This window comes from Coregonus clupeaformis, chromosome 9 (genome assembly GCF_020615455.1).
Source record: "Coregonus clupeaformis isolate EN_2021a chromosome 9, ASM2061545v1, whole genome shotgun sequence".
Lineage (NCBI taxonomy): Eukaryota > Metazoa > Chordata > Actinopteri > Salmoniformes > Salmonidae > Coregonus > Coregonus clupeaformis.
Genome location: NC_059200.1, coordinates 9,456,676 through 9,480,745, shown reverse-complemented (window position 1 = coordinate 9,480,745; position 24,070 = coordinate 9,456,676). Strand labels below are relative to the sequence as shown.

Genomic DNA, 24,070 nt, shown 5'->3' with positions numbered 1-24,070 from the left:
ATGTCTCATGCTATTTGTATGTATGTAAACAATGTTGAAAATAATAGGATTTAAAGCAGTGCTTGACTTGGACCGAAATAGGTGCCTGTACTCATTTTGGGTTCCGGTACTGTTTATATTTAAGTGCAGGAGCTCCACAATACTTTTGAGCTAATATTCTATTAGAGGAACAGGAGCTCAAGCAGTAGAACATGTGAGGTGCAGGTACTCAGCTCCGGTGAGCTCCTGCCTAAGTCGAGCACTGGTTTAAAGTTGAAAATGTTGAATGCACATGTCAACATCAGTGTTGCCAACTATCAGTAAGGAAAGTAGCTATTGGCTGTCCTAAAAGTCACCGAATGACGTCATCACCTAATTTGCATAATTGGCTATGTGCATGTAATTGTGATGGACGCTGTAGGAGAGAAGAATAAAGTTGTGGGGGAGACAAAAAGTTAGTAAAAAACACCCTACATTTACATCCCGCCCTGAATGTAAGCCAGGGCGGGATCAGCCAGCGGCGGCTTCCCGCATGCGCGATTCATTTGCAGTCTGGAGGGAGGGGTGAACATCTCCTGCTCTGACTGCAGCTGGGAGGGACTTCTGCGCGAGGACTGGGCCGCCTGTGAGTGCTTTGGGAACGGGGTAACGAAGCACCCGCTGCTCGTTGAGAAGAGTAAGAACGATACGTGCTTTCACGTCAGTCTCCAATAACAACAGAAAAACTTGCTAGATTTGTCGCTTGTCGCTTTTTTGAAAATGTGTCGCTAGAGGGGTCTTAAAAGTCGCTAAATTGGCAACACTGGACTCAACATTACATAGTCTGATGAAATTTGCCACGTTACAACAAAAACATCCCCAAAATTTGACGCTCTGGAACGCACCCACACTTCTGCATTCTTGGGTCACTTGAAGTGGCCCCTCCCCGCTAGTAATCACGTGAAATGTCTAAGACGCTGTACTAGTGGAGCTAGTTTCTGTACCTCTAGCTACACAACTAACCAAATATTTATTAAAGTAGTTTTTTTTCTGTTTTAATTTTACGGGCCTCGACCAGCACCTTCAGGTGATAAAGCATCAGATGACCCGTCGGTAGTATAATCGTAACCGAATGAAATTGCATGTTTTGTGGGCCTGCCAGTAAACGTTAGCTAGCATCAGCATGTTTGTGAAGGCTTAGACACAGCAAGCAATGGACCTGTCTAGCTATCAAAATCAAGTAATGTATAAGCTATTTTAAATCCAAAATGTTGACATAACTAGCTATAGTTACTGAATATTTTGTCAAGAATGTAGTTATTATTTCCTCGCTAGCTAAACTAAACCCTTTCTGAATGTTGTTTAACGTTTAGTAGCTTGCTAACGTCGTTAGCTAGCTCGCTTGTTGTATAAAGCTAGTTTTATGTAGTTAGCTAGTTCTTTTGATAGCTGAGAAAACATACTTTAGCTAGCTACACCAACATTATAGTACATCTCTGGCTACACTTCAATTACCAAAGCTACAGTTCCCTTCATTTCACTTTTTATGCTGTATTCCCTCTTGTAAATAATACTTGTTAATTGGTGCAATGTAGCACACTGGTGATACAAATGCTTTCATTTAACATTTTCACATAGCCCAGCTATATCTGGCCCTCTAGTGTCATATAATCTAGTAATCATATAATCTTGCAATCTAGATCATTACCTATTATATAGCTAATATGTTTTTTACCTTACCAACTGTTTAGTTTGGGTGACACTAGCTAGTAACTACATCACATTACAGATAATGACGTGTTTGTGCTGTGTTCCTTGTTATGCATGGTATGTCTTCTGCTGAAGCTTTAAGTTAAACGAACAGAAAGCACCTGCTGAAGAGGGCAAAAGTCAGACTGACTAGATTCAACATTCTGCAAACTGAACGATTAAGGGGATGTCAAGCACAGCCATGAAGAAAAAGGTAGATCAACCAAATATTAACACTACACTGTTGTATTTGTAAGAATTGAAACACTAACATTATCAATGACAATAGACACTGTAGGCTTAGAAGTAGTAGTAGTCTGTGGTTGTCCCCTTATATGCAATTGGTTGATGTCCTCTAAAGGTGTTGCTGATGGGCAAGAGTGGGTCTGGGAAGACGAGCATGAGATCGATCATCTTTGCCAACTACATAGCCCGAGACACACGCCGCCTTGGAGCCACGAGTAAACACTAGCTAAAGTTTCTAAACTAAATACATTTTAAGCCAGTTGAAAATGAATAATTACAATTGTCAGATAGCTAAGTTGTGTTGCATTGATGCTCACCCTATTCTAGTTATTGAATTCTCTTTCTCCTATCTTGCAACTTAGTTGATGTAGAGCATTCCCATGTGCGATTCCTTGGCAATCTGGTTTTGAACTTGTGGGACTGTGGAGGGTAAGTCAACCTGTCTCTTTCAGCCTCATTTGACAAGCTGTAGGGTGTTTCTCACCACAATTAACACTGCTTCCTGTGTCCGTCAGACAAGACACTTTCATGGAGAACTACTTCACCAGCCAGAGGGACAACATATTCAGGAATGTGGAGGTGCTGATCTATGTGTTTGATGTGGAGAGCCGTGAGCTGGAAAAGGATATGCATTACTACCAGTCCTGTCTGGAGGCAATCCTCCAGAACTCCCCCGATGCCAAGGTCTTCTGCCTGGTGCACAAAATGGATCTGGTTCAAGAGGACCAGAGAGACCTGGTAAGCTGGGGTTCACACAAACACCATGCCAATCAGACACTTAACGTTTTAATGCTTAAACTCATATTCACTTATTCATACACACATTACATTTTAAGACATACTTCACTAGGAGTCTGGCTTAATAACACTATTGTGGCACTCAGACATTCCTTAAAATGGCCAGAGGACTGCACCACTAGCCAACTATTAGTAGGCTATTTATTTAGCATGTGGGTGTGCTCAACTCTTAACACCTATGTGGATGACTGATTGTCCTCCCTCTCTTCAGATCTTTAAGGAGCGTGAAGAGGACCTGAGGCGTCTGTCCAGGCCATTGGCTTGCACTTGCTTCAGAACATCAATCTGGGATGAAACGCTGTACAAGGTAGCTGCTCTGTCTGTATGACTGTTTATCGCTGTGCGCTCATAAGTCTCTAACATGTTGTTTCTCTCTTAAGGCATGGTCCAGTATTGTTTACCAGCTGATCCCTAATGTACAGCAGCTGGAGACAAACCTGCGTAACTTTGCCCAGATCATTGAGGCAGACGAAGTGCTTCTGTTTGAGAGAGCCACTTTTCTGGTGAGGGCTACTAGCTATTGAAAACGGCTTTGTTGAAAAGCTGATGGTTGGATGAGTAGGAAATGATGACATTTCTGGTAGTGATGTAATGTTGTTTGTGTTACAGGTAATCTCTCACTACCAGTGCAAAGAGCAGCGTGATGCTCACCGCTTTGAGAAGATCAGCAACATCATCAAACAGTTCAAGCTCAGTTGTAGGTGAGGTCATCCTCCAGAAGGAACATCTCTGTGGTGACCCTACTACGTCTCGACACGGTATCTGTCTTTGGTGTTTCCATAATGCAGTACTTTTTGTTGTTTGTAGTAAACTGGCAGCCTCCTTCCAGAGCATGGAGGTGAGGAACTCCAACTTTGCGGCCTTCATCGATGTCTTCACCTCTAATACATATGTTATGGTGATCATGTCGGACCCCTCCATACGTAAGTATAGCCATTATTATTATGGACTTGTTTGTACATGAGAAAATGCATGTCTACTGTAATTAACTTGACACTCTGAATAATGTAGTCTCTCTCTACTTATAGCCTCTGCAGCCACACTCATTAACATCCGCAACGCCAGAAAACACTTTGAGAAGCTGGAGCGTCTGGATGGACCAAAGCACAGCCTGACCATGCGTATGCGCTAGGCACTGCATCTGGCCCAGAGGGTGCCAGCCAGCTGAACCAATCAGTCCACAGATGGCAAACTACAGGCTGTGGTCCAGCCCTGACCAACTCATATGAGCAGCCCTGCACTGTGCTACCCTTTCTCACTCAATCACACGTTTTTTTCCTACAGAAGATCCTGTTTTCCTTTAAGTCAAATTTTTTTGATCTCATGTATCATGAACTGTGATGCCTTTCTCAGACATAATTGTCAGATTTAAAAATATATATATAGAGAAATCTTAAATGCTCATATTTTACTGTTAGGGGATACCAATGCTGTCATGGTCTGTCAAAGTCACCCTGTAAATGATAAGCACAGTATGTTGATTAAAAAAGGAAAAGGAGCCTCAGAAATTATTTTCCGCTTTGCATAGTCAAGTGACTATTTTTACAATGATCTGCTGTTGTCAAGGCTAGTGTTACGTTACTATGTGATGAGTTCTACGTCACCATGCCATCTTCTCATGTAGTCAAGGCTTTGACACTGAATTCTATGAATCAGTGCTCTAAAACCCTGTTCCTGGTGAGCTATCATCCTGTAGGTTTTCACTCCAACCCTAATATAGCACACCGGTTTCTAACAATTAGCTGGTTGATAATCTGACCCAGGTTAGTTGCAAAAACCTACAGAAGGGTAGCTCTCCAGGGACAGGGTTGGAGACCTGTTATAAATGCTTTATGAGGTGATGGAAACGGGTGGGGTGAGGGATATGGGTGTGAGCTCAACAAATACAGTATCTCACACACTGTTGAACACTGGATAACACATTTTGTGAAGACTTAAAACCTGGAATTGTGCATTCATTACTTATTTTTTGAACTGCCAAATAAATAAAACATATTTAGAAAGAAGTCTGGTGTGTTCTGCAACATGTGACAAGGAATAAAATATGGTGTAGGTAAATTGAGGGCTCGATTCAATCCGCATAACGGAAGTTCAGCTTTACAGCGTGATTCAAATTTAAAGGCAATGTTCCTGCTTTAGTGGAGACTGCATTCATGATAAACTACATATGTCAGCTCAATCGGAAATTAACTTTAAAATGTATATTGCGTAATCTGTAACGCTTCAGCTTTACAAATTGAATGGAGGCCTTAAATAGTTAACCAATAGCTACCCAGACTATCTGCATTGACCCCTTTTGCACAAACTCTTGACTTATCACATACAGTGTACAAAACATTAAGAACACCTGCTCTTTCCATGATAAACTGACCAGGTGAAAGCTATGATCCCTTATTGATGTCACTTATTAAATCCACTTCAAATCAGTGTAGACGAAGGGGAAGAGACAGGTTACAGAAGGATGTTTAGGCCTTGAGACATGGATTGTGCATGTAAGCCATTCAGAGGGTGAATGGGCAAGCCAAATGATATGTGCCTTTGAACGTGGGTATGGTAATAGGTTCGGTGTCAAGAACTGCAACACTGCTGGGTTTTTCACACTCAGTTTCCCCTGTGTATCAACAACGGTCCACCACCCAAAGGACATCCAGCCAATTTGACACATCTGTGGAAAGCATCCCTGTGGAACGCTGTCGACACCTTGTAGAGACGAATTGAGGCTGTTCTGAGGGCAACCAATGTTCCCTCAATTTTGTTCTGGCACTGAGAAAATTTTACAGCACTGAGCGCGTTTACTGTGCACACGGAGGCTGTTAACAGTAGCTATTTGATCATAATGTAGGTCTACCAGTGGCCTACCATCAAAAACAATTGAGAAAAATGCATCCCATAACGTTAAAATGGAAATAGCTGTTCTATCGTTCAGCCTACAGTAGCAGCAAATGTGTGGTATTCAATGTAGGCCTACATTCCATGAGACGTTTGAAAAAAACATGCAGGACTTGACATTAACCTGTTTATCCACTTGTCCTACAGACAAGGTGACTGAACATGTGTTGTTTCATTATTATTCCCATATCATTATTACAGATGTCGTATATGATGAATGGTGGCAATTATTGCTGTCAACAAAAGGAGTCTGCTCAATTCATCATATACTACACAGAGAATCAGACAAATTATGCTACTCTCTGCTTATTGGCTACTTGGCTTATTCAAGACCGTCTCAAAATACAACGCCGTCCCTTTGACATAAAAAGAGCTCTCTACCTGAAATGCACACATTTTGTGATCTTGAAGGAAGCAACCACTCCCCCATTGTTGACTATAAATTAGCTATAACTGGGCTAATAACTCACTAACTGGCAAAGAATATGAACAAATGTGCACAGGTTCACATGCAGCTCTCGCTTTGATCTCAATACATGGCCATTTCAAATCAAACTCAAATGACATTTTATTTGTCACATGCGCCGAATACAACAGGTGTAATCCTACTCCGCTCTGCCTACAAGAAAATACCTTGCACAGTTAGTTTTACATAGTTAATTTTGTTTCGGTATATTACATTGAAAGTGGCTAATATTGCGTTGATTCTATCGCAATTCTGACAGCAGAGTGAAACGTTGAGTGTTAAAAGGGAAAAGCTCTAGAAAGTTTAGTTCAATCTCGTGTTTCTCTGCGCGGGCTGATATTTCACCTGCACGGATTTCCGAGGGGAGCTGCACGTAGTTAAGAAGGAACATTGGGTGCAACTCAATATTACGGTGTTCTTAATGTTTTGTATACTCAGTGTACGCTGCTGCTACTGTTTATCTATCCTGTTGATTAGTCACTTCATCCCTACCTATATGTACAGGTGCAGCTCAATAAATTACAATATTGTGGAAAAGTTAATTTCAATAATTCAATTGACAAAGTGTAACTCATATATCGTGGATTAATTACACAAAAAGTGAAATAGTTCAAGGCTGTATTTGTTTTAATCTTGAGGATTACGGTTTACAGCTAATGAAAACCCCAAATGTAGTATCTCAGAAAATTAGAATATGACATAAAACCAGTGAAAAAATGAAATGTTATACAGACATGTCGGCCTCCTGAAAAGTATGTTCTTGTACATGCAGTCAGTACTTGGTTGGGGCTCCTTTTGCATGAATCACTGCATCTATGCGGCGTGGCATGGAGTCGATCAGCCTGTGGCACTGCGGAGGTGTTATGGAAGCCCAGGTTGCTTCGTTAGCGGCCTTCAGCTCGTCTGCATTGTTGGGTCTCTTGTCTCTCATCTTCCTCTTGACAATACTCCATACATTCTCTCTGGGGTTCAGATCAGGCGAGTTTTCTGGCCAATCAAGCACAGTAATCCCATGGTCACTGAACCAGGTATTGGTACCTTTGGCAGTGTGGGCAGGTGCCAAGTCCTGCTGGAAAATGAAATCAGCATCTCCATAAAGCTTGTCAGCAAAAGGAAGCATGAAGTGCTCTAACATTTCCTGGTAGACGGCTGAGTTGACTTTGGACTTGATGAAACACAGTGGACCAACCCCAGAAGATGACATGGCTCCCCAAATCGTCACTGACTGTGGAAACTTCACACTGGACTTCAAGCAACTTGGATTCTGTGCCTCTCCACTCTTCCTCCAGACTCTGGGACCATGATTGCCAAATGACATGCAAAATGTACTTTCATATGAAAAGAGGACTTTGGACCACTGAGCGACAGAAGTTATTTTTTCTCCTTAGCCCAGGTAAGACGCTTCTGACGTTGCCTCTGGTTCAGGAGTGGCTTGACACGAGGAATGCGACAGTTGTAGCCCATTTCCTGGATACGTCTGTGCGTGGTGGCTCTTGATGCACTGACTCCTGCCTCAGTCCACTCCTTGTAAAGTTCCCCCACATTTTTGAATGGCCTTTGCTTGACAATCCTCTCAAGGCTACGGTTATCCCTGTTGCTTGTGCACCATTTCCTACCACATTTCTTCCTTCCACTCGACTTGCCATGAATATGCTTGGATACAGCACTCTGCACTTGGATATAGCAATGCTTTTTTGAGGATTTCCCTCCTTGTGGAGGGTGTTGATGACTGTCTTCTGCACAACTGTCAAGTCAGCAGTCTTCCCCATGATTGTGAAGCCTACTGAACTGGACTGAGAGACAATTTAAAGGCTCAGGAAACCATTGCCGGTGTTTTGATTAGAGTGTGACACCTTGAGTCTACAATATTGAACTTTTCCACAATATTCTAATTTATTGAGCTGCACCTGTACATATCTACCTCAATTACCTCGTACCACTGCACGTCGACTCGGTGGTGGTACCCCGTGTATGTAACCAAGTTATCGTTACTGTGTATTTATTCCTCGTTATTATTTCAATTATTTCCTCTGCATTGTTGGGAAGGGCCGGAAGTAAGCGTTTCAGTATTTGTCTACACCTGTTTACAAAGCATGTGTCAAATACAATTACATTTGATTGATTTGAATTCACGGTAAACGCTGCTTATGTCACATTTCCATTGTGCTACAGAGCTGATCTTCAGGGTTACGGATTTAATCGATCCCTAAAGGATATTGGAGCACATAATGTGTGCATCTCTTTATTTACTCAGAATGTATTATTTTACCAGCACCAGTGTTGAAATTTGGGAAGTGCATATCACACACCCTAGTTTGGAGTATTTTTCTATAAATCACAATTGATGCTGCATTAAAAGCAGAACTTTATCATAACTCTTCTCAAAAATATCTTCATTGAAAAAAAAAAAAAAAAAAAAAGAACAAACTTGCATAATGCACATTTACAATATCATTTTCTGATATTACAATCTCCAATTCAATTAAATGTTATGCGAAAAGTCTTCTCCTGCTCTTTGCGTCGGTTGTCGCAGAGTTTGGACACATCCTCCACCCTTCTCTGTAGAAGCACTGAGGAAAGACGGATATATTACAGAGTTAATATGGATTGAAGGAAGTCATAACTTTTTATCAGAAGCAAGGGTCAAGTTAAAAAGTGATTTACTCAAGACCACACATGGGTTAAATACTGACCCGAGTTCTGGTCAATCCATTGAAGAGAGTCCATGTGGGCATTGAGAATTTTACAGATCTGCTGAAGCTAAAGAGAGAAAAAGTGTTAGCAGAACTACTTATACATTTCCTCTTCCCTAAATAATAAACTAACTAGGTAACCACAGTTCAGAAAATGTGCTGTATTTGCATTAGAATAACTGTAGAAATACATAAGTAAAAGCACTAGCAGTCAGGTATTCAAAATACATAAATCTGTTTTTCCTTCTCACCGGGTCACTATTATCAGCTGGCCCGCTGGATGTGTTCAGGTGTTCAATGATCTCCTTTAGATCTTGAGACATCCTCTTCAGCTGGGCGTCCACATTCTCTGCAAGCTTGTACCTTCAGAAAGAAATTGAGATATCGCATAACCATAGTCATGATTCAGTTCTCACTGTGCTTTGGTTTTTACTCAGAAAGACTTTTGGTAAAACCTTACGTCCTCTCGCGTTCCTCGTCTGCGTTCTGCATGTAGATGGTTCCACTCTGTTCTTTGACAGACTCCTCCAGCGGGGACAGCAGGTCCTCCAGCTCCTTCTGTTGTGACAGGATGAAGTCCAGCTCCTGGTCCAACCTGGGACAGGGTAGAGCGCAGAAACACAAGGTCATACAATAAATATTGACACAATAATTACCATAGATCTACTTACAGATAAGACAGAATTCTGAATTACCTGATGTATTCAAATACATTATTATAAATAAAGCTGTTAAACATTACCTTCTTTGGTCCAATTTCACCTTCTCCATCTCCCTGTGCAGTGATGTGATCTGTAACAACAAGATGAACATGCTCTTTTAAATCTGCCATGAAGAGACCCCAAAGTTCAAATTCATATGAGATTAAAACAAATAGCATTGCCTAGATTCAAGTGGTGCAGTTACCACGAGAAGTGCCACTATAATGACATGTCTGGTTACCTTCTCTCCGTTCTCCACCAGCGTGCGGTCCCAGGCGTTGACCTGGGTGGCTTGCTGTAAGAAATGCCTCTCCTGGTCCTCCAGCTCAAGACTCCACTTGTTAATGAGACCCTCTAGTTGGACGTATGACATCACTGGAGGAGCACTGCAGGGGGAGGAGTAAAGGACCAGAGTCACAAATCAAAATCGGTCACACACACATATCTAGCAGATGTTATTGCAGGTGTAGCGAAATGCTTGTGTTCCTAACGCCAACAGTGCAGTAACATATAACAATACACACAAATCTAAAAAGTGTATGTATATATAGGGATTACTGCACAGTTTCCCAGACCAATTAATGTGTAGGGCGACCGAGCCCCCGATGTGACTCTACACTCTATGCAAAAGGTCTTATTGTCTTCTCAGGAATTCAGCCTTCTCTGTGTTGTAGAGTCCAGTGTGTACAGAGTCCGTGCAAATAAATAAATATATGATGGGATGTACAGACAATATGTACAATATATGGGATAGAATATGTAGTATACAGTATCTGAAGAATAGTGTATGTACAGCAACAGTTAAATAGGATAGGCCTTAACTAGAATACAGTATATACATATGAAGAAGTGGGTAAAACAGTATATAAACATTATTAAAGTGACCAGTGATCCATGACTATGTACATAGGGCAGCAGCCTCTTAGGTGCATGGTAGAGTAACCGGGTGGTAGCCGGCTAGTAAAGGTGACTAAGTTCAGGGCAAGGTACTGGGCATATTGAAACAACTAGGGCTAAGAGTGGATGAAGATGTATTTAGAGTAATACAATCAGGGTTGGGTTAAATTCCTTTTCAATTCAGGAAGTAAACCCGAAATTCAAATTATCCTTGAAGCTTCTGTATGGGAAAAATTTGGAATTGGAATTTCAGTTTACTTCCAGAATTGAATTAATTGAAATGGACTTAACCCCAACCCTAAATACAATGGTTGAGGATACAGATGCAGTGAGAGATATTGCAGTGAGTGGTTGTAATGAACTGGACCAGGCTGAACCCTGCAGTACCTTGCTGTAACAGTAGTGATGGTTGTGGCTACTCCAGTGATGGGGGCTGTTGCACCGATGCCAGTGGCGCCCGCAGGTTTCATACCCAGTGAGAAACCTGTGGTAGTGCCAGTGGTAGGGGCAGCTAAAACATAAAAACCACTAGTGAGGAATTCATCAATATGACAAACATACTGTATGAACAACCCCATATACACCATTTTGCATAAACAGCCAACAATATCAAGCTCTAGTTATTCCAATAATCCTGTATGATAAAACAGTGAACCTGTACCGTACCCGTGCCAACTGGGGCAGTGGTTGTAGCAGTGACTGCTCCCAAGGGTTTGAGCATGAAGCCCAAGGTACTTCCTGCTGCTGAGGTGGCAGTGGGGGCGGCTGAGGTAGCGCCCACTGATCAGGAGAGAGTCAGGGTAACAAGGAAATTAAATTCCACCATAGAATGTCAGAAAGCCAATTTAACCTTAGTTTTGAGTTTGTCAACACTTGATATTTCAGGCAAGAGTTAGCTAGTAGGAGATAAAACTCACAAAATCCTGCGATTGTTGCTGTAGCAGGAGCTGCTGTTGATGCTGGTATAGCAAAGAGAGAAGAACCTAATGAGGCCTGGGTAGCCGGCGCAGTTGCAGCGGGGGCTGGAGTAGCTTTAGAGAAAGAAAAATATATCTTAAACTCACAGCCGTCGATATCAGTTAAAAAACGTTTCTACAATTTGTCAGATATTCATTTGATAAATGACATATGCCAAACGACTCCGATTCCACCATTTACCAGAAGGTTTGACGCCAAAAGCGAATCCTCCACCCTGGGTTGTGGTTGGTGCAGCTGTTGAGGCCGTGGCCACAGAGTTCAGCATCAGACCTGAGGAAAGACAAAATACTATAATTCAGGATGCAAAAAACACTGATGTAAAGTAATTATGGCATTTACAGTGCGTTACCCATGATCTGATCAACTGAGATGACTAGGAGCTCAGAAAACTCACTTGTGGGCTGGGTCCCCAGGGAGAGGCTGGCAGGGGCGCTGTTCCCAAATGAGAAGCCCCCTCCTGGGGTTACAGTAGGGGCTGGGGCTGTGGTGGCCTGGACCTTGGCTGCACCAAAACTAAACCCACCTCCCATCATTTGGGTGGCTGCAGCAGGAGTTCCTAAAGAGAGCCCACCAGCTGCTGCTGGTTGGGTCTGGGGCTGAGTTTGGGCAACAGGGGCTCCAAGCCCCCCTGCAGTCCCAAAGCTGAACCCCCCTCCTACAGGTGCAACAGTGGTTTGTGTGGCGAGACCCCCACCAATTCCAAAGCCTGTCCCAGAGGAGGCGGTTGCCATCCCCATAGTTAGCCCAGTCAGTGCTGGTTGAGAGGCGGCTGGTGTGCCCAGATTGAGTTTAGCAGTGGGAGTCCTAAAGACAAAAGCAAGAGAAAAGACCGCATTATAAAATCTACATTACGATTGCAATGCTACTAAAAGCTACACAGGCAACAACCTACCAAGTTGGTTCATCTCACCATCAATGCTGCCCTAAGATAGTTATAGCACTATTATATTATCCAAACATCCATGAAAACTACATCATCCAATACACCCACCCAAAAGAGAAGCCTCCTCCTGCAGGAGTACTGCTCTGTGCAGGGGTCCCAAAGCTGAACCCTCCAGTTGGGTTTGTGCTAGCCTGGATGGGCATAGCAAACAGCCCAGAGCTCTGGGGGGCAGCTACTGGGGCCTGGGGAGGGTTGGGGGTTCCGAAAGAGAAGCCACCACCTGGAGCTACAGCACTTGGCATCCCAAAGCCTGTGGCTGGGGCAGTTGCAGCTGTGGTTTTGGGAGCTCCAAAGCTGAATCCAGTATTGGACGCTTGTCCAAAGTTGAATCCTCCACTCATTGTCCTATCCAGGAAGGGCACAAGGGAGAGATTAATACATTGTACCAACGTCATTATAGTCCCTTCAACATCTTCATCCACTAACACAGCTTAGCTAGAAACAGATACAATATTCAACTGGACGTGGGCATGACCTGTCCTGGATAACAAAGACAGGCAGCAAGCTAACTTGCCAGAAGATACCGATCCTACCATTACGCTTGTTTACACTGACATGCACTGGGGTCGGAACACAACCATGGTTACATTAAGACACCTTGGAGCCTCATGCTAGTTAGCAGTAGCCCCACAGACATTTTGGAATGGCAGTGTCAGCCAATCAGTTCCTTTGTTGTTCAACGAAACACCCCATTCCATAATGGCTGTGGTGGCTACTGCTAACTAGCATGAGGCAGAAGATTGCAGTTTTCCGAGAAAACTAGCAGTATTCCAATCTTCTCCATGGCACAGTGTGGATAAAGGTACTATACAGTGGCATATCCCATCCCTGCATTAAGGTACGTTTTCCGACTAGTATCTGGCGCCGGTTCCAGTCTATTAATATAACCATGATTGCGTCCCGACCCCAGACGAGTGCAGTTCGGTGTAAACGGTAGGGTTGGTATCGAAAAGGTAGGGTTGGTATCTTCTGGCAACATGCTGGCTGACTAACTAACTTCATTTTGAGCTAGCATTTTTACACTGATCATATTTAAAAATAGCAAATGGGAGAAAGGTATCTAGCCAATTGACATTCAGCAAATAAGTTGGCTATAGCAAGTTATCTAGCTAACATTACCAAACTAGCTAATGTTAGTTGGCTAACTAGCCAGCTAACGTTGGCTAGCTACGTTAGCTACAAAAATACGAACGAGTTAGCAAACTAGATGTCTAACAAAACGCCATATCTTAAACATCCAGCTAAACAACGGTATATATGTTTGTTCACTGACGTTGAACAAATGGATAACATAACCATACCTTTACTTTTCTTCAGACAATAAATGTAATTGAAAAACGCACGTTATCTGCGTGCACTTTCAATGAGCGCTTTTATGGTTGCGAAAATGACAACACTGGCAGGTCCACAAACTCCCATAATGTGAGGGCGCCATCTGCTGTGATGGAGTGTGAAGCTGGACCATGCTGCACTCAGGACCAGTAGTAGTATATATTGTTTTTGGTAGTGTTTATTTTTGGGATGGGGTTTCAAATAGGTATCTACTTATTAAACTTTCTAAGTACAGAAAAATACATTACATTGAGTCTTTTTCTACTAGCAAACTCACCAGGTTCTAGAAACCATCTCCCGAGTGGCGCAGTGGTCTAAGGCACTGCATCGCAGTGCTAGTGCTAGCTGTGCCACTAGAGATCCTGGTTCGAATCCAGGCTCTGTCGTAGCTGGCCGTGACCGGGAGACCCATGGGGCGGCGCACAATTGGCCCAGCGTCGTCCAGGGTAGGGGAGGGAATGGCCAGCAGGGATGTAGCTCAGTTGGTAGAGCATGGCGTTTGCAACGCCAGGGTTGTGGGTTCGATTCCCACGGGGGGCCAGTATTAAAAAATGTATGCACTCACTAACTGTAAGTCGCTCTGGATAAGAGCGTCTGCTAAATGACTAAAATGTAAATGTAAAAAAGCACCCTTTAATGTATACCTTTACAGATGGAGAAAAATATAAAAATGTGATTCTTTCCACACCATATTATGACTGGACATGCCATTACTTAATTCAAAGGAATGCTCCCTATTGTACCAAATTAATCACAGTCCTCTGTACTCTCCTTAGGCATGTCACCAATCAGGCCAGATGGAAGTCACTCCTCAGTTAAAGGCACATGACAGCCCGCTTGGAGTTTGCCAAAGGACTTTCAGAGCATGAGAAACAAGATTCTCTGGTCTGATGAAACCAAGATTGAACTCTTTGGCCTGAATGGTGGTGGTAGCATCAAGCTGTGGGGATGTTTTTCTACGGCAGAGACTGGGAGACTAGGAAAGATGAACGGAGCAAAGTACAGAGATCCTTGATGAAAACCTGCTCCAGAGTGCTCAGGACCTCAGACTGGGGCGATTGTTCACCTTCCAACAGGACAACGACCCTAAGCACACAGCCAAGACAATGCAGGAATGGCTTTGGGACAAGTCTCTGAATGTCCTTGAGTGGCCCAGCCAGAGCCCGGACTTGAACCCGATCGAACATCTCTGGAGAGACCTGAAAATAGCTGTGCAGCAACGCTCCCCAGCTAACCTGACAGAGCTTGAGAATCTGCAGAGAAGAATGGGAGAAACTCCCCAAATACAGGTGTGCCAAGCTTGTAGAGTCATACCCAAGAAGAGTCGAGGCTGTAATCGCTGCTTCAACAAAGTAAAGGGTCTGAGTACTTATGTAAATGTTTTTTTTTTTTTTATATACACATTTGCAAAAAAATTCTAAAAACCTGTTTTTGCTTTGTCATAATGGGGTATTGTGTGTAGATTGATGAGGGGGGGGACAATTCAATCCATTTTAGAATAAGGCTGTAACGTAACAAAATGTGGAAAAAGTCAAGGGGTCCGAATACACTATGTACGCTCCCTGTATAGGAGTGTACTATGGCCTCTGCCAAGCGGTCTGGACCTTTATAGCACAGATCAGATGGTAGTCAGGGTAGTGTGGGTTTAAAGGAAAATAACTCAAACTATATTTTGGTATTTGTTTCACTAGTCCACTGTCGTTCTGTATTTTAAAAGTTCTATATCTTGAAAACTTGATTGCTGACACGCAAAACATTTTGGGACTGTATCAACTGTGGACTAATGAAACAAATACTAAAAGTTCATTTTTGAGTGGAATTGTCCTTTATCTGCAGTGTTGTTGGTTCAGGCTGTTCCTCCCCAAATGGTTACACTGGTAATAATTCCCCACTGTCTCAAGCCTTTTCTTAGACGTGCTCACCTGTTCATTTGGGATTTGAGTGCAGAATGCTTCTCAAGACTCAAGAGGGGAAATTGTGTAGCTTCCCTGGATGAGAGTATACTACAGCCTCTGCCACAAGCTCTGTGCTTATGACGCAAATGTAGTGCACTCAACCAAAAACAGCAGGGTTGCTGTTTCCATCACTGGGCTTTTTAATTTGAATTTTCAGTACCCAATACATGATGCTATAGGACTTCATCCCACAATGATTTAAATGTATCTTGGGTGTAGTGTAAAACTACCAACTCAGATTGGTTTTCTCCAAATGCCTTGGGGAAAAAAATAGGTTTATTCAAATTAATTAATTCAAATATACACAAGTTACATATTTTGTTAACCACAAATCCAGTTAAATGTAGTGTACCATTGTTACTTATGAGTAACCTTAAAGTATGCCCTGTTGGACTACAAACATTTAAAATGACATAACACCTTGATTGACATAACATTAATTAGTTAACTGTGGTCAAATACTTGATTGGTCATACAACCATTAGCTGTCAAGCCAATATTTTCATGATCACTAAACTCATTACAGGCCACAGTATTATAATAACATTTTGTAAAAATACTAAACACTTTCATGGTATACAACACATCTCCAAGACCATGAAATCCACCAGATGCTGACAGGTGTGTTGTAGGGGCTGCTGAGTGCTCCGGTGTTGGCCCACTTCATCATTAGGTAAGAGTTCTATGGGGTTGGTAGAGGGCACTGTCCAGGATGTGAGTCTTACCCTCTGTGCTGCTATCTGTTCTTATGTAACCTACCTTTGGGGGTAAGGATGTCGGAAAAGACTGCATGTGATGTGTGCGAACACATAGTATCCCATCAAGAGAAGAACTCATCTATACACTGACTCAACCCTATATTCTTATTCTGCTTAATAAACTCTTCATCTTATGTTTGCATTGAACTCAAAGAAAATGGTGAATATCAAGTCTTATGTATGTTGTACAAGCTTAATGCAACAGTCACTATGTTGATAAGAAAAGCATTTTCTTATGAGGAAGGACGTTTATTGTATGTTTGTGTATACCCTTATGATTTTGAAAGTGCTTGAGAAAGTGCTAGGCCTAGAGCCATGGTCACAGGCAGCTTTCATGTTTGAAGAGTGGGCTCAGTCGACTCATCATTCCCATGGTTACCCTGTTCATCGGTATTGGCAGCAGCCAGAGTGTCTGCCTCAGCGGCTGCCTCTGCGTCAGTCTGAGAGGATCCCGCAGCCCGTGTGGCACAGCTGGCACTCCAGGTTGGTGATGTCGCTTCAGCCGCTGCTGTGTGGCCGTGTACTCGCTAAGCAGGCGGGCAAAGCGCGTCTGCAGGGTGTCCAGAGAGGACTCCAGCCTCTCCACCTTCTCCTTGGTGTCCACTCCACCCAGTCTACCAGCCTCTGCATTCTCATCTAGGAGGCCCTCCTTCATAAGGATCTCCTTCCCCCTCTCCTCCAGCACCTTCTTAGCATCAGGGTACTCTGTCACTGCCTCCATCAGGTCGTCCTTAGAAAGGCAGAAGAGGTCAGAGTAGCCGATGCTGTGGATATTGGCCGTCCTGCGATTGCCCATTTTGCTGCCCTGGATGTTGAGGATACTTATCTCCCCAAAGCAGCTGCTGGTGGTGAGGAGGGCGTACTGTGTGACCCTGTCATTTGACACCACTGCCAGCTTCCCCTGTTTGATGATGTACCTCTCCTTCCCTATGTCCCCTTTGCGGCAGATTTAGTCCCCTGGGCTGTAGACCTGTGGTCGGAGTTTCAGCACCAGCTCCACCAACAGTTCAGCCTCACAGTCCTGAAAGATATGCACTTTCTTCAGGGTCTCCAGGTACACATTAATGGCAATCTCAGCCTGGAGTTTGTTAGGCATGTTCTTCAACACCTTCTGCTCGTCTACTGCTTTATTAGTGCAGAGGTAGTCAAACCACTTAATGACGTGTGCCTCCAGCTCCTTGCTGACCCGACGGAAGTGCATGTAGTGTTTGATGGTGTCAATACGGGCCTGAAACTCTGCACGTGTGGCATTCATGTTGGCAATCATGGAGCCAACATTACCCACAACACTCAGGGTTGGAGATGTTGGGGTACACACAGGTATCAGAGCCAAAACCCAGGGATTTGGAAATAGCAAAGTAGATGCAGGCGTTCCAGTGGATGATAACCAGGATGTAGAGCACCAAGTTGCAGATGTGGAAGATGTTGGGGTAGTTGGTGCATGTCTCAGTGCGGTCGAAGAACTCAAACATGCGTGGGAAGTGCAGCAGGCGGTTGAATCTGAGCTGTGGATTCCTGTGATTATGTAGGCCAGATCAGTAGGTAGGATGGACACCACATCCAGCTTGAACTGAAACATGCGGATGTAGCGGTCTCTCAGCTTGGAGAGGCCTTCACCAGCAGACCCTGCTCCAGAAACCCTGTGTTTGTCTCTAGCTAGGATCTGGTTTAAGGGTGTATATAATGGTGATGTACCTGTGCAGAGTCAGACACAGGTGTCCAAGATGTACACACCGTCTGAAAGATAGTCCAGCACCAACCAGAAGAAGTAATCGCTTGTCTGCAGTTTGTCAAAGCATGACCTACAGACAGAAGAGAAAAATAGTACACTTTACTCTAGCATTTCAAAGTTCCACTTTAGTCACACAGTATATACTTTAATTTTAGTGATGATGAAACATCCCTTCTGATGTTGGGCTATGTGTTGACTGTGGACCAAACAGAGAAAGTCTGTGTTCTCAACTACCTAGCCACAATGAGGATCCAGTTGTAGAGCACAGCTATAGCAATGACAAACAGCCAAAGGTAGTGCATGTCGTCTGATGAGGACACACATATTTTCCTGCAAAAATGTCAAATAATGTTAAATAGCCTATTTTGTTTCTGCTGGTAGACATAGGTGAGTCTGATCTTCAAGGGCCATGTGTCTGAAAGACTAACCACTGAACAGAGGCACATTTATCAGCTTTAATGATGAGTTTGTGTCAAATGTGGTCCTTTTAAGATAATAAACCACATGATGGAATTGTATTAAACTGAGGTAGAGACGTTACATTGTAATTCAGAACAGTTTAGTGTATTTAGAGAATCATCACAGAGAGGCTGACATACTTAATTCTCCCTTAGGTATCGTAAAAAAAAAAATTATTTCAAATTTTTTTTTTATAGAATATTAAAAACATACAATCTACCTGCAGTGAAGCCGCTCAACATTTACATTACATTCAGTCATCTAAACATCTCCCGTCCAGAGCGACCCACAGGAGCAACCAGGGTCAAATGCCCCACCCAAGGGCACGTCGACAGAGTCAAAACGGGGACCCGAACCAACGACCTATCAGCCACCGGCCCAAGCTCCCAACCGCCAGGCCACCAACCATCCAAGATCCCCCCACAGTTCCCCAAGAGCTGCCCCTCAACCATCTGAGCACCACCCCACAAACATTAATAAAAAAAAAAAAATAATTAACCTCTTTGCTCTCCTTCTACAGACTCTGCCAGTGAAGCCACACCGATGCAAAATACTACAGGTGGCCGCCATCTTTAACCACCCTCTTGCCTGAACAGCTTTGTGGACCAAAACTCCAGAGACAGTAAAAAGCTTAGCAAGTAAAAGCTGTAAGACTAAAAGCATCTGAAACTTGAACTCTTTTGTTGTGTTACTCATTGCCGCTTGTGTGGTCGGGCACACCCCACTCTTCCCGATACATCTGTATGGCACCATGGTATTTTGTCATATAATCATGAAATGTGGACTTTGTTTTGCCATGGTGGATGGTGTTAAGTTTCAGGGGTGTATAGTATCTGGAAGATAAAAGCTATAGTCATGGTTTGGTAACTCTCTCTTCAGTGTTTATGGAGTATGTGACAGATGAGAGCAGTGGGACAGAGGACTACTGGGACTGCCTGCCTGCCACACCCTCACCGGGGTGACTTTTGGCATCCATAGCAACCAGGGTTGTCAGCCAGTACTACCCCCGGCTTGTCTCACTCGTTAGGGTTTGGGAATGTATGTACAGGCAATTGTAAAGGGTGCATGTTGTCCGTATATGAAGGGAAACACGGTTTGAGAGCAATAATACGGTATGGTGACACTATGATCCTCCTAACCCACCATGCTGTGTGAAATGTGGTCTCTATGCCGTAGGCCTTTGAGTAAACATCCGAGCCACAACCTTCTGTTTTGATAAGATAAATATTTTCTGAGAAAGATGTGGTAGCCTACACCATATTGAGCACATGGTGTTATTGGAAGCACTGAAAGTATTGGGAAAGGCGGTGTTAGGGCCATGGCTGGCTCATGGAAAGCTGAGGCAGACAAATAGTGGTGTTCAGACGACTGTTACCAATGTTTTACTAATTGGTGGATCATTAGGGCAAACAGTCAGCCTAAGGCACATTGCTCTGCTCAGTGAGCCAATCTACCTGCTCCCACAGGACCAAGCTCTCCACATCATAACTAACGACAGGTGTGCTTCATCACTTGGGGCAGTGAAGGTAGTGACTGTCTAAATTACCAGTGAATCATGTCTCATGACTAAGTTGCTACGGTAACATGGTGATAAATGCAGGCGGCAAGTGTGTCTTGGCCATATAACGTCATACTTTTCCAATGGGAAAGTGCCACATGCTACATAAGAGAAACAAAAACAATGAATCTGATTGGAAAAACATGACAAGTGATGGTAGTTACAACCACAATGTACAGTCCTGTTTAGCTAAAAGATAAAATGTTCTCAGGTATTTGGTCACTCACCAGCTTTTTAATATACCCTGCTTGCCTCCAGTCACTCCAGTAAAATCCTTATGGCCATTTCAGACAGCCAGAGCGCCATTCCAGCCAGTGGATCCATTGCAGAGAAGATATTACTGCAGGAGCACTACGCCAACACCTTTCATACCTCTTCCTTGGTCCTTTTTGAAGGGGTTCCTCTTTCTTCCTCTGGGGTCTCCTTTCTTCACTTGTGGAAGGCGTAGGCACTGCTTGTCAACGTTTAAGTCAACAAGACTTCCCATTGACTAACTGTAGGCAGAGCACAATGGGTGGAGGGGAGGAGAGCTTTCAGGTGTAAAAAGGAGTGCTTAGGCTCTGTCATCATGAAAGAACAAGCACCAAGAGAGTGAAGTCCGATCAGCAAGCCACCTCAAGCGGGTGACACACTCCATCCCCCGTGTATGGAGAATTGACTGCCAGACTGGTTCGCTGCGGTCCTTTTGATTCAGTCACTAATGAACACTAACATACAGTCGTGGTCAAAAGTTGTGAGAATGACACAAATATTGATCTTCACAAAGTTCGCTGCTTCAGTGTTTTGAGATATTTTTGTCAGATGTTACTATGGTATACTGAAGTATATTTACAAGCATGTCATAAGTGTCAAAGGCTTTTATTGACAATTACATTAAGTTTATGCAAAGAGTCAATATTTGCAGTGTTGACCCTTCTTTTTCAAGACCTCTGCAATCTGCCCTGGCATGCTGTCAATTAACTTCTGGGCCACATCCTGACTGATGGCAGCCCATTCTTGCATAATCAATGCTTGGAGTTTGTCAGAATTTGTGGGTTTTTGTTTGTCTACCCGCCTCTTGAGGATCGACCACAAGTTCTCAATGGGATTAAGGTCTGGGGAGTTTCCTGGCCATGGACCCAAAATTTCGATGTTTTGTTCCCCGAGCCACTTAGTTATCACTTTTGCCTTATGGCAAGGCGCTCCATCATGCTGGAAAATGCATTGGTCGTCACCAAACTGTTATTGGATGGTTGGGAGAAGTTGCTCTCGGGGGATGTGTTGGTACCATTCTTTATTCATGGCTGTGTTCTTAGGCAAAATTGTGAGTGAGCCCACTCCCTTGGCTGAGAAGCAACCCCACACATGAATGGTCTCAGGATGCTTTACTGTTGGCATGACACAGGACTGATGGTAGCGCTCACCTTGTCTTCTCCAGACAAGGTGTTTTCCGGATGCCCCAAACAATCGGAAAGGGGATTCGTCAGAGAAAATGACTTTACCCCAGTCCTCAGCAGTCCAATCCCTGTACCTTTTGCAGAATATCAGTCTGTCCCTGATGTTTTTCCTGGCGAGAAGTGGCTTCTTTGCTGCCCTTCTTGACACCAGGCCATCCTCCAAAAGTCTTCGCCTCACTGTGCGTGCAGATGCACTCACACCTGCCTGCTGCCATTCCTGAGCAAGCTCTGCACTGGTGGTGCCCCGATCCCGCAACTGAATCAACTTTAGGAGACGGTCCTGCCGCTTGCTGGACTTTTTTGGGCGCCCTGACGCCTTCTTCACAACAATTTAACCTCTCTCCTTGAAGTTCTTGATGATCCAATAAATGGTTGATTTAGGTGCAATCTTACTAGCAGCAATGTCCTTGCCTGTGAAGCCCTTTTTGTGCAAAGCAATGACGGCACGTGTTTCCTTGCAGGTAACCATGGTTAACAGAGGAAGAACAATGATTTCAAGCACCACCCTCCTTTTAAAGCTTCCAGTCTATTATTCTAACTCAATCAGCATGACAGAGTGATCTCCAGCCTTGTCCTCGTCAACACTCAACTGTGTTAATGAGAGAATCACTAACATGATGGCAGCTGGTCCTTTTGTGGCAGGGCTGAAATGCAGTGGAAATGTTTTTTTGGGATTAAATTCATTTTCATGGCAAAGAGGGACTTTGCAATTAATTGCAATTAATCTGATCACTCATGACATTCTGGAGTATATGCAAATTGCCATCAAAACTGAGGCAGCAGACTGTGAAAATTAGTATTTGTGTCATTCTCAAAACTTTTGACCACGACTGTAGAGACTCCCCAATGTAGGATTTAGTGCCTGTAAGTCCAGATAATGAAGCCCATGAGAGCCAAAGCTGTCTGCCATCCCCTCATCTCATCTTTCTCCCTCACAGAGCTCTCTGACAGACTGTGGCAGACAGTCAGAGTAGTGCTTAGAAAGCCTGAGGGGCTCGTGGCTGAGAGCATTCTCAGAATCTGTTCAGGATTCAGACTAGTGAACAGCGTCCAATGATCTGCTATCTGGGTTCCCCACGGATTAATCACTACTCCACCAAAACTAAAGCACCTCTGTATGGATGGAGAATACATGCATCCGACTAACACAGAAGTTAGATAGGCATTAGGTACCATGGTGACAGAGTTGCACTTAAGTACAGCAGCCTACTGTTACTGTATGGATTGAAACTTGTGAATGCAAGCAACTAGAGCATGCTGGTATCTGGAGAAAATAAGCAAATGTATTTGGGTAAATAGGACAACTGCACTGTAGTGAAAATCCTAGGGTGGTATGACCATGTCACCCTTTCCCTCCACAGACTGTAGAGATTAGCCTGCAGAAAGAGACAGTCCACAGAGCATACATTCCTTCAGACCTCCCACAGCACACAATGATCACAGGGAAACATAACCAATCACTATGCTAATGTTATGTATGCTTGTCAAGGGACAAATACTTTATGACCACGGCTGAAATAAGGTTCCACAATGTATTGTACACTAAACAAACACACAACATGTAAAAGTGCTGGTCTCATTTTCCATGGGCTGAAATAAGATCCCAGAAATGTTTCACACACAAAAAGCTTCTCAAATTTGGTGCACATGTTTGTTTACATCCCTGTTAGTGAGCATTTCTCCTTTGCCAAGATAATCCATCCTATCAAGAAGCTGATTAAACAGCATTATCATTACACAGGTGCACCTTGTGCTGGGGACAATAAAAGGCCACTAAAATGTGCAGTTTTGTCACAGCACAATGCCACAGATGTCTTAAGTTGAGGGAGAATGCAATTGAAATGCTGGCTGCAGGAATGTCCACCAGAGCAGTTGCCAGATAATTGAATGTTAATTTTTAACATAAGCTGCCTCCAACAACATTTTAGAGAATTTGGCAGTACGTCCAACCGGCCTCACAACCACAGACCACGTGTATGGTGTCGTGTGGGCGAGCGGTTTGTTGATGTCAACGTTGTGAACAGAGAGACCCATGGTGGCGGTGGGGTTACGGTATGGGCAGGCATAAGCGACAGACAACGAACACAATTGCATTTTATCTATGGCAATTTGAATGCAGAGATACCGTGACGAAATCCTGAGGCCCATTGTCGTACCATTCATCCGCCCCCCCATCACCTCATTTCAGCATGATAATGCACAGCCCCATGTCGCAAGGATCTGTACACAATTCCTGGAAGCTGAATGTCCCAGTTCAATGGCCTGCATACACACCAGACATGTCACCCATTGAGCATGTTTCGGATACTCTGGATTGACGTGTACGACAGTGTTCCAGTTCCCGCCAATAGCCAGCAACTTCACACAGCCATTGAAGAGGAGTGGGACAACATTCCACAATCAACAGCCTGATCAACTCTATGCGAAGGAAATGTCACACTGCATGAGGCAAATAGTGGTCACACCAGACACTGACTGGTTTTCTGAGCCACGCCCCTACTTTAAAAGTTCTGTGACCAACA

General features: G+C 43.7%; 2 protein-coding genes and 1 pseudogene across 2 annotated transcripts; 1 reads left to right on the top strand and 2 right to left on the bottom strand.

Annotated features, from left to right (window-relative positions):
* The first annotated feature begins 731 nt into the window (after positions 1 to 731).
* rraga (Ras-related GTP binding A) lies at positions 732 to 4,757 on the top strand. Its single transcript, XM_041885881.2, has 10 exons — positions 732 to 1,198; positions 1,804 to 1,921; positions 2,069 to 2,168; positions 2,316 to 2,382; positions 2,469 to 2,691; positions 2,963 to 3,058; positions 3,132 to 3,254; positions 3,361 to 3,452; positions 3,559 to 3,674; positions 3,780 to 4,757. The coding sequence occupies exons 2-10, from the start codon at positions 1,895 to 1,897 to the stop codon at positions 3,881 to 3,883; spliced, it is 948 nt and encodes a 315-aa protein (XP_041741815.1). The 5' UTR covers positions 732 to 1,198; positions 1,804 to 1,894; the 3' UTR covers positions 3,884 to 4,757.
* A 1,433-nt stretch (positions 4,758 to 6,190) lies between these two features.
* Positions 6,191 to 13,724, bottom strand: LOC121573705 (nuclear pore glycoprotein p62-like). The gene is made up of 13 exons (XM_041885879.2): positions 13,620 to 13,724; positions 12,367 to 12,663; positions 11,770 to 12,179; positions 11,556 to 11,645; positions 11,315 to 11,428; positions 11,064 to 11,177; positions 10,785 to 10,908; positions 9,742 to 9,886; positions 9,542 to 9,591; positions 9,260 to 9,394; positions 9,051 to 9,162; positions 8,800 to 8,866; positions 6,191 to 8,676 (listed from the first exon to the last, which is right to left on the bottom strand). The coding sequence occupies exons 2-13, from the start codon at positions 12,657 to 12,659 to the stop codon at positions 8,585 to 8,587; spliced, it is 1,746 nt and encodes a 581-aa protein (XP_041741813.1). The 5' UTR covers positions 12,660 to 12,663; positions 13,620 to 13,724; the 3' UTR covers positions 6,191 to 8,584.
* Positions 13,725 to 16,798: 3,074 nt separating this feature from the next.
* LOC121574186 lies at positions 16,799 to 18,436 on the bottom strand (annotated as a pseudogene).
* Positions 18,437 to 24,070: the final 5,634 nt, after the last annotated feature.